At 52.8% G+C, this 13,318-nt stretch overlaps 3 protein-coding genes across 4 annotated transcripts; 1 reads left to right on the forward strand and 2 right to left on the reverse strand.

The window, feature by feature from the left end:
• On the forward strand, positions 1 to 5,054 carry LOC108154055 (ETV5-related protein Ets96B). The gene is made up of 7 exons (XM_017284147.1): positions 1 to 22; positions 458 to 973; positions 1,039 to 1,212; positions 2,063 to 2,207; positions 2,362 to 2,408; positions 3,806 to 4,499; positions 4,557 to 5,054. Exons 1-7 carry the CDS (start codon positions 1 to 3, stop codon positions 4,930 to 4,932), a joined length of 1,974 nt encoding a protein of 657 aa, XP_017139636.1. The 3' UTR covers positions 4,933 to 5,054.
• A 103-nt stretch (positions 5,055 to 5,157) lies between these two features.
• LOC108154772 lies at positions 5,158 to 6,930 on the reverse strand. Its single transcript, XM_017285156.2, has 3 exons — positions 6,666 to 6,930; positions 6,414 to 6,594; positions 5,158 to 6,052 (listed from the first exon to the last, which is right to left on the reverse strand). Exons 1-3 carry the CDS (start codon positions 6,805 to 6,807, stop codon positions 5,425 to 5,427), a joined length of 951 nt encoding a protein of 316 aa, XP_017140645.1. The 5' UTR covers positions 6,808 to 6,930; the 3' UTR covers positions 5,158 to 5,424.
• A 599-nt stretch (positions 6,931 to 7,529) lies between these two features.
• LOC108154763 (protein polybromo-1) lies at positions 7,530 to 13,083 on the reverse strand. 2 transcript variants are annotated; one of them, XM_033389149.1, is made up of 4 exons: positions 12,049 to 13,083; positions 9,484 to 11,985; positions 8,935 to 9,300; positions 7,530 to 8,873 (listed from the first exon to the last, which is right to left on the reverse strand). In XM_033389149.1, exons 1-4 carry the CDS (start codon positions 12,995 to 12,997, stop codon positions 7,900 to 7,902), a joined length of 4,791 nt encoding a protein of 1,596 aa, XP_033245040.1. In that variant the 5' UTR covers positions 12,998 to 13,083; the 3' UTR covers positions 7,530 to 7,899. The 2 variants fall into 2 exon arrangements, with proteins under 2 accessions (XP_033245040.1, XP_017140634.1); XM_017285145.2 differs by having other exon boundaries at positions 8,935 to 11,985.
• Positions 13,084 to 13,318: the final 235 nt, after the last annotated feature.

Below are 13,318 nucleotides of genomic sequence, written 5' to 3' on the forward strand. Positions count from 1 at the left end.
ATGGAGATGGAGATACATGGAGGTAGTGTCCCATACCTCATACGAGTGGTAGTATGAGGTGCGAATTCTTGTTGTGCCATGACAATGTCTCATTACTTAATGGGCCCGGCCGGGGCAAGAACAACGCTTCAACGCGGCCAATTGACACCCAGAAGCAAAAGCAAAGGCAGAAGCTGTTAAACTAATTGCCACAAGTTCCATTCACTTGACTATGTCAATGTGACGGACTGAGACTGAGACCGGGACTGGGACTGGGACTGGGCTTTGTTGTTCCATTGTTTCCTGCAACCTGTTAGCAGCGGGTATCACTAACGCACTCAGCAGGTGGCTTTAAGGGCCCCCTTTAAGCGATGGCCACTGAAATGCTCCCCCAAAAACAGAGACTTACAAATTGACAACTAATTTGAGGAGGCCAAAACACAAATCGAACCCCAAAGTAACGCCCAAAACTCATGAGTAATTTCCTGCTGCGTCTGGTTTCCTCATTTCCTTATTTCACAGAGCGACTACAGCCAGGAGGCCAAGACGCACTTGGAGCAGCTCCAGCAGACGCTCACGCACTTGGATCATCACTCCCATTCGCATTCGCATCCGCATCCGCACCATCATCCCCATCATCATCACCATCATTTGGGGCTCTACCATGGGGCGCCGAATACATCTACTTTAACGACAGACTCGGTGGTTTCCTGTGTCAGTTCGACGTTGCCGGCCGTGGCCAAGGCCATATCTTCATCGTCATCGTCCTCCAGTTGCGGCCACCTGGAGACGGAGCGCAAGAAATGTCACAGCAATGACCTGGATGCCGGCCACACTCTGATGGAGGCCATCTGCAATGGACAGAAGTCGACGGCAACACCGCCGGGCCTAGCCGGAAGCCTGTCGCCGCCGGCATCGATTGCAACGTCCGCTCTGATGAATGCCACCGCGGCCGCCAGCAGTTCAAACGGAGGCGGCGCCTCTCTGTGCAATGGTCTGTAGTAATCCTCTACTCTCCCATAGCCCTCTGCTCTAAGGAACTCCTCTCTCCTTCCGCAGATCTCACACGCGAATCGGCCTGGTATGCGCATCACCATCATCACCATCACCACCACCATCACCAGCAGTTGGCCGACGAGCTGGTCATGTATGCAACGCCCACGCCCACGCCGGCTATTGGCAAATTCGGGCTGGACACATCCACCGAGGGTTACTTGAACGCAAGGTACAATGGTAAGCGTCCGTCCACATCCACGCATCCACGCATCCACCTCCCCCCATCCACTGTCAAGCCCGGATGCAGCTTCCCCCCTCCCGAATCTGTATCTGTTTGTTTTATCTATTTACACGTCCCCCTTGTTTATTAATTTTCCATTATGAGTTAAGGGGGGTTTTGGGATGAGAGACCGTTCGACGGGAATGGGTAGGCGTGGGGGTATGGTAGGAATTTCGACTGGTTGGACTGGGGTTTGCTTGCCCATTTGCCGCCTGGAGGCTTTGTTTTAACTTGTTTTTGTTTTGTTTAGTTTTTTAATAAGAAAGCATGACTGGAGATGGCGCGTGCCGAGTCCCAAAATATAATAAATATATTTAGAGCTTCGGGAAAACATAATAATAACCAGAGTCGGTGATTCTAGGGAGTTTTTAACTGATTCGGAAAGATGAAAAATCAATTTAGAGCTACAGGAAATCTCACTCATACATTAATCCGTTCAGAAATCGTCATAAGAATTACATTATTTTCCAATGATAACTTGAGCAAATCGAAAACAGTTCAAGACCAATGTATTCCCTTGAGGCTCTTTAAGGCAGACTAAAGCACTTCCTTTTTTGTTGTTATCTAATCTTAAACCTGTCTTGCCACTCGATTATGGCCAAGTCAAGTGCATTTGACAAGCTCGATTTGTGGTCTCAAAGACATCCCGGTGCGAGCGTTAATATGAAATATTATCTAACAAAGCTGAGGTTCCCTGGATTAAGTAGTGGGAGTACGAGTTTGGGAAGCTTTCGACTAACATTTATGAATCCAAGCCGCAAAAAATGTGTAATTTTCTTGGTTCTATTTTCTTTGGAATCTCTGCAGTGAATGTCAAAGGCGTGCGCCATGAAAGAACATCAACTTTCTTCGATATACCCGCTGTGACGCACCCACACACCCATGCGCACCCGCACCCGCACCCGCACCCACACCCGCTTCCGCACTCGCATCCGCATCCATATTGCTACAGGTAAGTGGATGTGGCTGCCACTGCCGCTGCCGGTGCCGCTGGATTATTGAAGCTCATGCTGACAAGACAAGTCAACTTTAAGTCAATCAGCAACTCCTGGGCAGTCTCCTTTCTCCCTATACTCAATATTCTTCTTGATTTATGCTCTCGCCAGATTTCCATCATCGCCACCCGCGGGCATTCTGAAAAAGAGCGACGAAGGTAAGTCCCCGAATACTTAATATGTAGATCGAAATGAAACATGAAAAATGAAAAGAAAATTATTAAAGCCATGTGCGTTCGTTGCCGTTCGCTCATCATTTATTCAAATTATCCGTGAGGCTTCTGCTCCACGCCTTATCAGTTTTGCATGCCAATAACTCAATTTGTTTGGCCAAGATGATGGCCTGGTGGGTTCGTTTCACTTACGGGGAATTATTGGGCTCCGTTTTCTTGCTTCGTTTTGCTGGATATTTTCTCAAATAAAATGAATGAAATTGCGCGCATAATTTACAATAACAATATCGCCGGTGTTAGTAACCGCTAATCCAATTGGCGGGCCACCGGCATCCAGAGGCACGAGCTTGGAATTCAATTTCGAGAGCAGCGCCACGCACGGAGATACAGTAGCTGGCCTCCGGTGGGTGGGTGGGTTGAGGCAGCGATGGGGTGGCAGCATCAGTCAAACAAGCAACTCAATCACAGACCGCCGCCGAGTGCTTCAGAGGGGGGGTGCGTTGTCCTCACACCCCATTCAAGCCCAACGAGTGCTGGTGTGGGGGCGTTCCCCTTATGGGCACGGCCAACAGGTTTGCATTTCCATCAGCGGCGGTGCGTCGCGCCGGTCGAATCGCTGTTGTTATCGGCAATGATGTTTTTACTTGTCGACACTTGCTCATGGATTATGCAGAGGTATCTTCTGAATTTTTAATGCCACCAGCGTCGAGTCGCGCCCAGGGGGAGTGGAATGTGGGATGGAAAGAACGAAAGTCAGAGGAAGACCTGGGAATGGAAGCTAATGAAAAGGGCAAGCTCCGAGTTGGCGGGCAGGAGAGTGGGTTCGAGTGGGCTCGAATGGGTTGGGTGGGTGCACACCCAGAGAGGTTTGTTTTCCTGTTAAATTGCAGCATATTGAGCCATTTTTCAGTGCCTGCCTCCAGTGGGTGGGAGGCTGAGTCGCAAAGAGGGTGGAGTGGGCTGTTTAAATAATTAATTGCTGCTAAATACCTTGGCCATTTAGGTACAAAGCAGCACCAGAAACAACAGAGCAACAGAGCTCATTGGGAACTTAACGAAGTGTGGAATACCCTGAAAAATGTATAAGATACGACAGGACTAAGGGATACAGATTTTGGTTACAGAAACATATAAAGAAGAATTTACAGAGCTAAGGAATGGGGAACCTCAGGAACACTTGACCATACAATTAGTCTTATATCTTCACTGATTACTCCATTCACACTACCAGACACCCTTGAGGCTTTGCTTTGAGTAAGGGTATTGTGATACCCATGTAATTAGTGCCCCTTCCCTCGATGTCTCGACATTGTTTAAACGTGCATGAAAGCGGCTTTCATTCAGCTCCTTCCAACTCTTCTCCGGCTCCGGATCCTTTCCAGAAACGTCCAGCGCTGCCGCCGCCGCCGCTGCTGCTGCTGTCTATTGCAACGATGTCTCCTCTGGGCAGCACTTCCAGGCCAACACGAAAATCGAGCACGCGGACTCCACCACGACAGCGGCACAGCAGCAGCAGCAGCAGCAACAACAGCAACAACAGCAGCAGCAGCAACAGCAACAGCATCAGCATCACCAACAGCAACTGCAGCATGCGGCACTGCACCCGCACCATCATCATCATCATGGACACCACCAGCAGGCGGAGCAGCAGGCCCTGACCCACCTGACTCCACTGCATGCAGCCTCCGCCTTCAAGTTCAGCCACACGGCTGTCATCTCCAGCTCGGCTGTCTATGGCACGCCCGCGCACTATGTGCACCAGCAGCAGACGCAGTCCCAGTCGCATGCCACCGTCTATCGAGATCTCTCCCCCACCTCGGCGGCGGCGGTGAGTGATGCAGAACTGAAGTACGATAGCGGTCCGTACAATGCCACCATATCCTCCACCTATCCCGGGGCTCTGCGGCCCAGCGTGGTGGATTCGACCACGTCCAGCGACGCGGAGCTGCGTCTGGACCAGTTCTATGCCAGCAATGGCATCTCCACCAGCAGCAATGGCCAGCCCATAAGCCAGCGTCGCGGCTCGCTGCAACTGTGGCAGTTCCTGGTGGCCCTTCTGGATGAGCCCAACACCAGGTGAGAGTCCGTAATGTGAATCACCTTCTTTGTGACTATCCTTCTGTCTATTCGCAGTGCCAGTTGCATTGCCTGGACCGGCCGGGGCATGGAGTTCAAGCTGATCGAGCCCGAGGAGGTGGCCCGACGCTGGGGCCTCCAGAAGAACCGCCCGGCCATGAACTACGACAAGCTGTCCCGCAGTCTCCGCTACTACTACGAGAAGGGCATCATGCAGAAGGTGAATGGGGAGCGTTATGTCTACCGCTTCGTCTGCGATCCGGATGCGCTGTTCAACATGGCCTACGGCCATCTCACCGCCGGAACCGGCAAGGGCGATCAGCACCAGCTGACTCTGTCGCTGGCCAAGACGCCGCCAGCTCCCACCGATGCCCAGTCTCCTCGCGTGCCAAAGTCGGACTATTATGACACGGCCGGCTTGCATAAGTATTAGTGCTTGCACGTGGACTGTGGGCGGAGCGTGGGATTGTTGCCGGATGGGCGTGGTTGTTGGGTCTCTTGTACATTGTGTAATTTAGTTGCGTGGGTGCGGAGTGCGGGGTGAATGTCGAATGAAGGTTTCGCTATGATGACATAAATAACGGGAAAGAGTGCTAGACAACAACAACAAGTGCGTGAAGGTTGGGAAACGTCGAAAAACGTGATGTTCGATTTGTAACGGCACAAATGCAATACTCTCTCTGATTTATTGTTTTTGTTCATCAAAGCGAGGCCTACGCGAGGCATACGCACACGCAATACGATATTTATATACCACAATACATAAGTACATATATATATATATGTATGTATATATAGAAGATGTCCACCATTAATCGTAGTTTGCGTTGAGGTTGAGTTACAAAAATACTTAAATAAACTATGAACCGTTTTCTGTTCGTTACAAAGTGGCAGCCTTGTTCCATTTCCCCCTGGGTGGGCGTCACTACTCCCTCTTCTTCTTTTTGGGCACAGAATCGTCGGAGTCCTCGCTGCTGGAATCGTTGGCACTGCTGCTGTTGCTGTTGTTGCTGCTCTCCGGCTTGCGCTTCTGCGGCGTCTTCTTGGCCAGCTTCTCCACATAGGCCTTCACCTTGTCCGGCTGGGGCGTGTAGGCCCAGTGGATCAGCTGCAAATGGAGATCTGTGGGCTCGCCCGACTCCGAGTCGAACAGCTTGGCCTCCTCGCTCTTGATCTGCTCCAGCAGCTTGGCTATCTGGCGATTGCGCACAATGTCCCAGCTGGTGCTGTCGTCCTCCTTGGGGTACATGGTGCGCAGGTGCTTGTAGTTGCCCTTGGCCTTGGAGCCGCCGTAGGCAGCCAGGAACTCGACGGACAGATCCTCTTTGGGCTCTGGCAGCTTGGACACGACGGCATAGGCCAAATAGGCGCGATTCTCCTTGATGCGGTTCTCGGCCTCGAACTTCTCCAGGAAATCCTCCAGCACCTGGACTCCCTCCTTGATGGAATTGATCTTGTCCTCGTTCTTGGTGCCGGACAGCACTCGCTTGGAGCTGCCAATCAATCCCTTGATGGCCAGCCTCTGGTAGTCCGGGTCACGCTCCGCCAGAATGCTGCAATGTGGGATTGAATCGAATGCATATACTCGTACAATATATTGAAATATTGTGGATACAGGCAGAGCAGTGGAATGTGCGGATATATGTACAAGTGACGAGGGGTACACATATACGTATTCGATATAATTACGAACCGCTTCGCTAGCAGAGAGCAGCAGAGAGGCATACAGCAAGAGCGGCGCGGTGCTCGCTCTATCAATCTAATGAGACTTCCGAGTTCGAAACACTCTATAACTGTGACATGACATCATAAGATGCCGCTGCCGCTCACTGCCGCTCGCTGCTCGCCCGAAGGTCGGTCATCGCTAGCCTCATTGGTATGCCCCAAATGGAGCACGCCTCCTTCAGCGCTTACCTCAGCGTTGCCTCCGCCGCCGCCTTGTCCTTGAAGCCCAGTCCGGGCACGGTCTCCACCTTATCCTCGTTGTCAGTCTTGGCGTTCTTGCTGGACGCCCCGCCGCCATTATCCTCCAGCCATTTCTCGAACACGCCAATCGCCTCATTGATGTTCTTCAGTTTCTCCTCCGCCTTGGTCACTGCATTTGCATTGGAGCGGGGAGGAATCAAGTGAGTGGGGAGAGACTAACGCTATGATTGAAACACTCACAGGTCAGCACTCGCTTGGCGCGTCCAAGGAGACCGCGAACGGTCAGCTTTCGGTACTGCATGTCATGATCCTCGAGCAGCTTCAGCGTCTCCAGGGCCTTTTCCATGTCCTTGAAACCAAACTTTGACTCTCCCTCCGACATGGCTGCTTCTTTGGTTGATAGAATAAATGTGATGTGTGCGTATCTGCGTATCTGATGAATACCGTCCACGATGTGCGAGCGGCAGACTACGACTAATTTCGGAGGTCCAAGTTTTGGGCAGCACAGCCCCTCGACTGCGACGACGGCGAGCGGGTGTTCAGCCAATGAGGCCATCGGCAAGAGCGCGTGCGAGCGGCACTGAGCGCCACTGAGCAGGCCAGAGCTGGCTAGAGCAGGGGCCAATTAGATAAGCGCCACAAAATAACCGGGTGACGCTGCCATATTCCGGGGCAACCGGTTTGTTGTCGTAGCTACGGAGCAAAACAGAACACACAAAAACTAAACAATGCCCTGACGTCATCCCCCTTAGAGGCTGATAACCGAAACACCATATGGGAGCGGAGCACAGGAGCGGATACACAACCTTCAAAGAAACCACAGCCATTGGAAAGCCATAGCGAAGACTCGGTTATACGAATAGGAAATTTTCAAGCAGTTAAGCGAAGGTCGAGTCATGCACACGGCATGTATGCACGTGGGGTAGCATGTGGAAACAAGAACGTGTGTTTTTTGCAATAGTAGAATCATAATTTTAATACACTTTATATCTTATGAAAGAAATTACAAACATAGTGAAAAGGTTATACGAATAGGCAATTTTCGAGCAGCTCAGCGAAGCCCGCGTCATGCACACGGGGGGAGAGCATTTGGAAACAATAATGTGTTTTTTGCAATAGTAGAATCATCATTTTAATACACTTTATATCTTATGAAAGAAATTACAAACATAGTGAAAAGGAGATGATAAGAGTATAAAGTATGAACATCAAACATTGTTGGTATTTGAGAAAAAACTATAGAACAAAGTAGTAGAAACAATTGGGGAAAGGAGTCCAATTCCGTTGGATATGGTCATTTTGTGCTAACTTTAAATACTCATAATTCATAATTCACAATTAATGATACGATTGTCCTGGTACGACTGCTTCTTAAACAATACGAAAACATTGGATTGGGTTAATAGTTGTTTCCTGTTGCATTTTAACATTGAACTCGAAACGCTTTGGGCTTAAGATGATTGCTTGGCGGAGGTTAGTTGCAGCTGCGGCGAATCTGCAGCACATCGTCCAGCATAAAGTTGCGTAGGTGGCACAGGGCCTGCACAACGCTGTCCTGATCGCGGGCATTGGGTCCCAGCCAGTGTTCGGGCAGTGGCACCTTCGGCACGACTTGGGCGGGAGTCACGTGTGTGAGGGCTCGCCGCCAGTTGTTGTTGCAGGCGGCCACATTGAGGTGGCTGCCCGTCTGGAGGCTCTCGATGTACTTGATGTAGGCCTCCGAATGGATGACTCGGGTGGTGCGCGGCGGCACGGTAACGAACATCGGCTCTGGCGGTGGTCCGAGCACAATCGTTTGCTGCGGCTGTTGCATCATCTGCAGAGTGTGCGGCGCCTGCTGTTGCAGCTGCGCTGCCTCTGCGGTGTTGGCGGCACGCGGTGAATGGGCATTGTTGGGCGGCAGCGGCACAGTGGCAGCCATCTGGGGCATGTGCTTCTGCCGGCGCGGCACAAAGTTCTTGCTGCGCTCGGTGATGCCCAAAACCTTTCCGCACTTGCTCAGATGCACTTCGCGCACGTGCTTGATGAGCCGCACCACGTTGGGGAATCCCTGGGTGGACTTCTTGATGCGAGAACAGTTGCGCCAGAGGCAGACGTACTCAATCTCCACGCCCGACGGCGGATGCCGCTGTATGTGGCCGGTGGCTTCGGAGAGGCAGTGTTCGGTGCAGTCCGGCATTTCCTCGAACTGGAAATCGCACTTGTCCCACAGGCACTCGAAGGTGAGCGGTGGACCTGTGGACTCCTGGGTGGCGCTTACCTGGGACGAAGGACTGGCACTGTTCTGCGTGTCATCTATCTCACGGCGCAGGGCTGCCGTCTCCTCGTTCTGTTTGTTGGCGCGATCCTCCCAACTTTGCTTCACGCTGGACGGTAGATTCTTCCATTCGTTGCCCACCATTCGAGATATGTCCCCAAAGGAGGCCTCTGGATTGCTTTGGCAAATGCCTAAAAACGAATATACGATCAGTATCTTATGGAAATCCCACAGACAGTTGAGAGCACTCACCTTTTCGCACTTCGCTGGAGTAGAGAATGTAGCCGGTGAGGCATTTCTTGGCCGATTTGGCAGCCTTCACTTTGGAGGTCAGAGGCGTGGAGTTCACAGAGGGCGCCGGCGAGGACATGGCCGCTATGTCCGAGCTCAGAGACGGTGTATCACCATCCATCGAGTCCTCCAACATGCTCAGATCGTTGATCTCGCTCTTCACATCCTTGGCCGGCTTGATGGGAGTCTTGAAGTAGAAGATCTCATCCTTGGTGACAGCCGAGCTGTGCTGGAACTTGCGCATGTTGCCGGCCACCATTTTGCGCACGGCCTTCTTCAGCTCGTCGTAGACGGACTCGCAGATGTAGACGTCGCTCTCGGCTATCTCTGTGGGTCGGGAGTTGATGAACTCCGCATATTCCAGCACGGCGCAGCGACCCACAACACCCACCACGGGACTGACCTCTTCGACGGTGGTGAGGAGCAGCTCCTGGCGGAAGAACTGCTTGCCCAGGGCGGGGGTCGTTTCGCTGGGGGGCAGCAGCCAGGGACCCTTGAAGTAAGACTTACCGTTCTGCTCCCAGATCTGCTGGACCTGCGCCACGGACTGCTTGCCCGTCTGGGTGGCCACGTAGACGAAGTCGCCCGTCTTGATGGCCCCGCTGCAGATGGTGTTGTACTGCTGGTAGTAGACACTGTTGTTCTCGGCATTCGGCGGCGGGTCGCAGGACACATTGGGCTTCTCCTTCTCCACCATCGTCTCCTGCATTTTGAGCTCCTCCAGCTCTCCCTTGTGCTTCTCGATGCGCTCCTTGAACACGGACATCACGCGCTTCAGCTCCAGCGGCTGGTCGCGCGGCACAAACCTCACGGAGCTGCCCTCGCGTATCTGGGGCCAGTTCTTGAGCTTCTTGAAGCACCGTCCCTGCAGATTGTAGCGCGACTCGCACACGAACACATCCTTCTCTTGCAGCCGGTCGGGACGCATCTTGATGTAGTCCTTGATGTGCATCACATAGCACATGCCCAGCACCTTGTCCATGGAGATGGTCTGCGAGATGCTGCTCTTGAACACCTCCTTCTCGAGGAACTTCCGCGTCGTCACGTGATACGTCTCGTGGGGCCGCACGAAGATCGAGCCCTGCATCAGCTTCTCGTTGCTGGGCGATGTCCACAGCCTCTCGATGCAGGCGATCGAGGGTATCTTGTTCTCCGGCATCTGCACGTACACATAGTCGCCGGGGGAGTAAACCTGCTGATTGATTGTCATGCTCTCTCCCTTGCTGGCGGCATTGAACTCATCTTTGTCCTGCTCCTGTTCCTGCTCCTCTTGCAGCAGCTTCTGCTGTCGCATCACCTCCACATCGGCCATCAGGCGCTCCAGCGTAAAGCTCAGAGCCGGCGAGCTGAGCGTGTCCTTGCACAGCTCATCCCGCTTACGTATGAAGTAGGTCTGCAGCTCGATGGAGTCCTGAAATATATCCGAGTCCGTGCGCGACAGTTTGCGGGCACGCTCCAGGCAGGAGAAGATGTCCTCCTGGTAGATATCCAGACGCTTGTAGGCGCCCTTGTCCAGCCTTCGCTTGATCAAGTCCAGCGAAATGCCGCGCACCTTGGCCCCCTCGCCCAGCTCATCGTACTCGGCCAGCTCGGCCAGGGAGTCGGAGTAGCAGCGTCCCTCCTCATCCTGGTGATTGTACAGCGTCGTGAACAGCGTGAGGAACAACTCCTGCACGGCCAGCGGGACATCCGGCAGCGAGTCGCGCTCGATACGCAGCTGCTGCTTCAACTGCAGCGTCAGCTGCTGCAGCACCAGAGCATCCTTGTAGATCTGCGAGTCGGGCTCGTTGTACTTGCAGGCGTTCTCCAGCATCAGCAGGAAATCGGCGGCCAGCTCGTCCAGGGTCTCGTAGGCGGACTGCTTCAGCTTCTGGGCAATGCGGTCCATGTCCATGGGCTCCTTGATGATGTCGTAGTAGTCCGGATACTCGCCCTTCGACGGGAGCTTGGTGAAGATCAGCGACAGCTGACGCTTGCCCTTGGGCTCCTGATACTCGCGCAGCGTCTCATAGAACTGCCAGAGGCGGTCGGTAACCAGAGCCGTTTTCAGCTTGCGCCCCACCTTGGAGTACTTCTGAAGGGGTTTTTTCACCTCCACGAGGCCCGGGAACTCCTTGAGCTTCTCGTTGAGGGCTCGCTCTAGAATGTTGGCATCCTCGTAGATGGTGGAGCCCTCCTCGTTGTACTGCCGACAGTTGGAGAACATCAGGCGGTAGTCGGAGACGACATCCTCCACAGTGGCATAGCGATCGCTGCGTATATTGTGATCGATGGTGCTCATGTCGATGGGATTCTGGATGATGTCGTAGTAGTCCGGATAGACTTTGCGGGGCGGTTTCTCCATGAACAGCTCGATGGGCCGTCGATTCCCCACCAAGTACTCCACGAGGCATTTCTGGATGGCAAGGATCTTCTTCTTGATGGCCCCATTGATGGCAATGCGATTCGTTTTGGGCGAATTCGAGTTGTTCGGCGTGTGCGAGGTGTTCGAGTTGGAATTGGAGTTGATGCGCGGCCTGCCCGGCTTCCGCTTCTCCGTCTGGGCGTTGCTCGATGTAAAGCTTTCAGGCTCCAGCAGATCGTCCCCCTCTTCCTCTTCCAGCTCGTCCCCAGTCTCCTCAAGGGACTCCTCCACCAGCTTGGCGTTCATGATTTTTAGCATCTTGAGAGCATCTTTGTGGGTTCGATGGGTGGGCACGAACGCCTTCTTGGCGTTGTCTAGCATGAGATACAGATCGGAGGTGAGATCACTTATATTCGCATAATCGCCCTTCTTCAGCTTCGTGTGGATCTGGCTCATGGAAATGGGCCGCTTGATAATCTCAAAGTATTCCGGGTGAAAGCGACGCACCGGCAGCTTCCACAGGGAGTTGCCCAGCGGTGGCCCCGTTATGCCAGGATGCTCCGATGTCCCAGGTGCATTATAAAGGTAATCGAACAGGGCCCACATGGGACCTTCGCCCTTTTTACTCGTCTCCTCGTCATCGGAACTCTCCACCTTTTCTTTTAGTGCTGCGAATGAAAGTAAATGTAAAATTGTATCTTGAGGGAAAATAAGAGGATTTATTCTCATACCGGCTATGACCGCACTTGACAAACTCTTGAGTCGCCTGGCCAGCTTCCCCTTGCCCGCTTCCAGCTCGCCACGCCTTTGCATAACAATGCGCTTCAGCGCCTTGGCATCCTTGTAAATCTGCGAGCCCGGCTCGTTGAAGAGGCAGGCATTCTTAGTCATCTGCAGCAGATCTCGTTCCATTTCCATCAGCGAGGAGTAGGCATTCATTTGGATTTTGGTCGCAATCAGACGCAGGTCAATCGGATGCTCAATCACATCGTAATAGTCCGGGTAGATCTTCTTTGAGGGCAGCAGCTGGAACATGCGGTACATGGCCCTATCGGTGATCGGGTCGGTGGCTGTCATTACCGAGGCAAAGAGCTCCTCATACTGATTGAATTCATCGTCGAGATCACCGCATGGCTCCGTGCTGCTTGTCATTCGGCGGATAGTGCGCGAAATGCGCTTGGCAAGCGGCTCTTCTTCCGCCATGCCATTGGCCTCCATTATGCGCTGCCTCTGCGCCTGGATGTGCTGCCACAGGGCGTGGGCATCTCGGTACTCGGCGCTCTCCGGCTTGTAGAAGGCCTTCGCGTTGCCAATCAGCAGCTCCAGGTCGGCCATCAGATCTTCGAGATCGTCGTACGAGTCTGTCTTGAGTTTCTGCTGTACCTTCAGCAAGTCGATGGGATTCACCACCACGTCGTAGTAGGAGGGCTCCTGCCGTCGCTTGGGCGCCCGTATGAACGTATCGCACAGCATCGAGCCATCCTCCTTCTTGATGTTCCGTATGGAGTCGTACAACTGCTGGCAGAGCTCGGTCGGATCCAGGCGGCGCTTTTTTCGCGCCGATTGTGTCGTTGTCTGCTGCACCGGCGACTGCTCCGGCGTCGAGTCGTCCAGCATCAGCGGATCTTCGTCCTGGCGACTCGATATGGAGCTGGCGCGACGCTTGCGACTCAGCATCATGTAACAATAATTATTCTTGTCTTTTCCGCTGAAAAAAATATTATCAAAACGACAACGCGACGCCACCAGACAAAAAAAATGCTACAAATAGTGTGACGCCATCACGGTCAGACTTTCGAAATATACCGTAAATATACCGACAAATTATTTGTATTCGTATTCCATCATATTCCTCGTTTTTGATATTCGGTTGAGTATTACTAGCTAGCCAGGACCTTCAGTCCAGAAACCATAATTTTATCCGATAGATGAATCAATGTGCTGCAAGAATGGTTTATTTTAAGTACTCATCTTTATTGGATTTTTTGTAAAATAAGGTCT

The sequence above is a fragment of the Drosophila miranda genome, chromosome 2 (assembly GCF_003369915.1).
Source record: "Drosophila miranda strain MSH22 chromosome 2, D.miranda_PacBio2.1, whole genome shotgun sequence".
Taxonomy (NCBI): Eukaryota; Metazoa; Arthropoda; class Insecta; order Diptera; family Drosophilidae; genus Drosophila; species Drosophila miranda.

Coding starts and splice junctions, on each gene's coding strand:
- LOC108154055 (XM_017284147.1), top strand. CDS start 1: ATGGAGATGGAGATACATGGAG. Junction 974..1,038: donor CGGCGCCTCTCTGTGCAATG/GTCTGTAGTAAT, acceptor CTCCTTCCGCAG/ATCTCACACGCGAATCGGCC. Junction 2,208..2,361: donor CCGCATCCATATTGCTACAG/GTAAGTGGATGT, acceptor TGCTCTCGCCAG/ATTTCCATCATCGCCACCCG.
- LOC108154772 (XM_017285156.2), bottom strand. CDS start 6,807: ATGTCGGAGGGAGAGTCAAAGTTTGGTTTCAAGGACATGGAAAAGGCC. Junction 6,595..6,665: donor CGCCAAGCGAGTGCTGACCT/GTGAGTGTTTCA, acceptor ATGCAAATGCAG/TGACCAAGGCGGAGGAGAAA. Junction 6,053..6,413: donor GCGGCGGAGGCAACGCTGAG/GTAAGCGCTGAA, acceptor CCCACATTGCAG/CATTCTGGCGGAGCGTGACC.
- LOC108154763 (XM_017285145.2), bottom strand. CDS start 12,997: ATGATGCTGAGTCGCAAGCGTCGCGCCAGCTCCATATCGAGTCGCCAG. Junction 11,986..12,048: donor GTCAAGTGCGGTCATAGCCG/GTATGAGAATAA, acceptor TTTCATTCGCAG/CACTAAAAGAAAAGGTGGAG. Junction 8,874..8,934: donor CTCCAGCGAAGTGCGAAAAG/GTGAGTGCTCTC, acceptor ATTCGTTTTTAG/GCATTTGCCAAAGCAATCCA.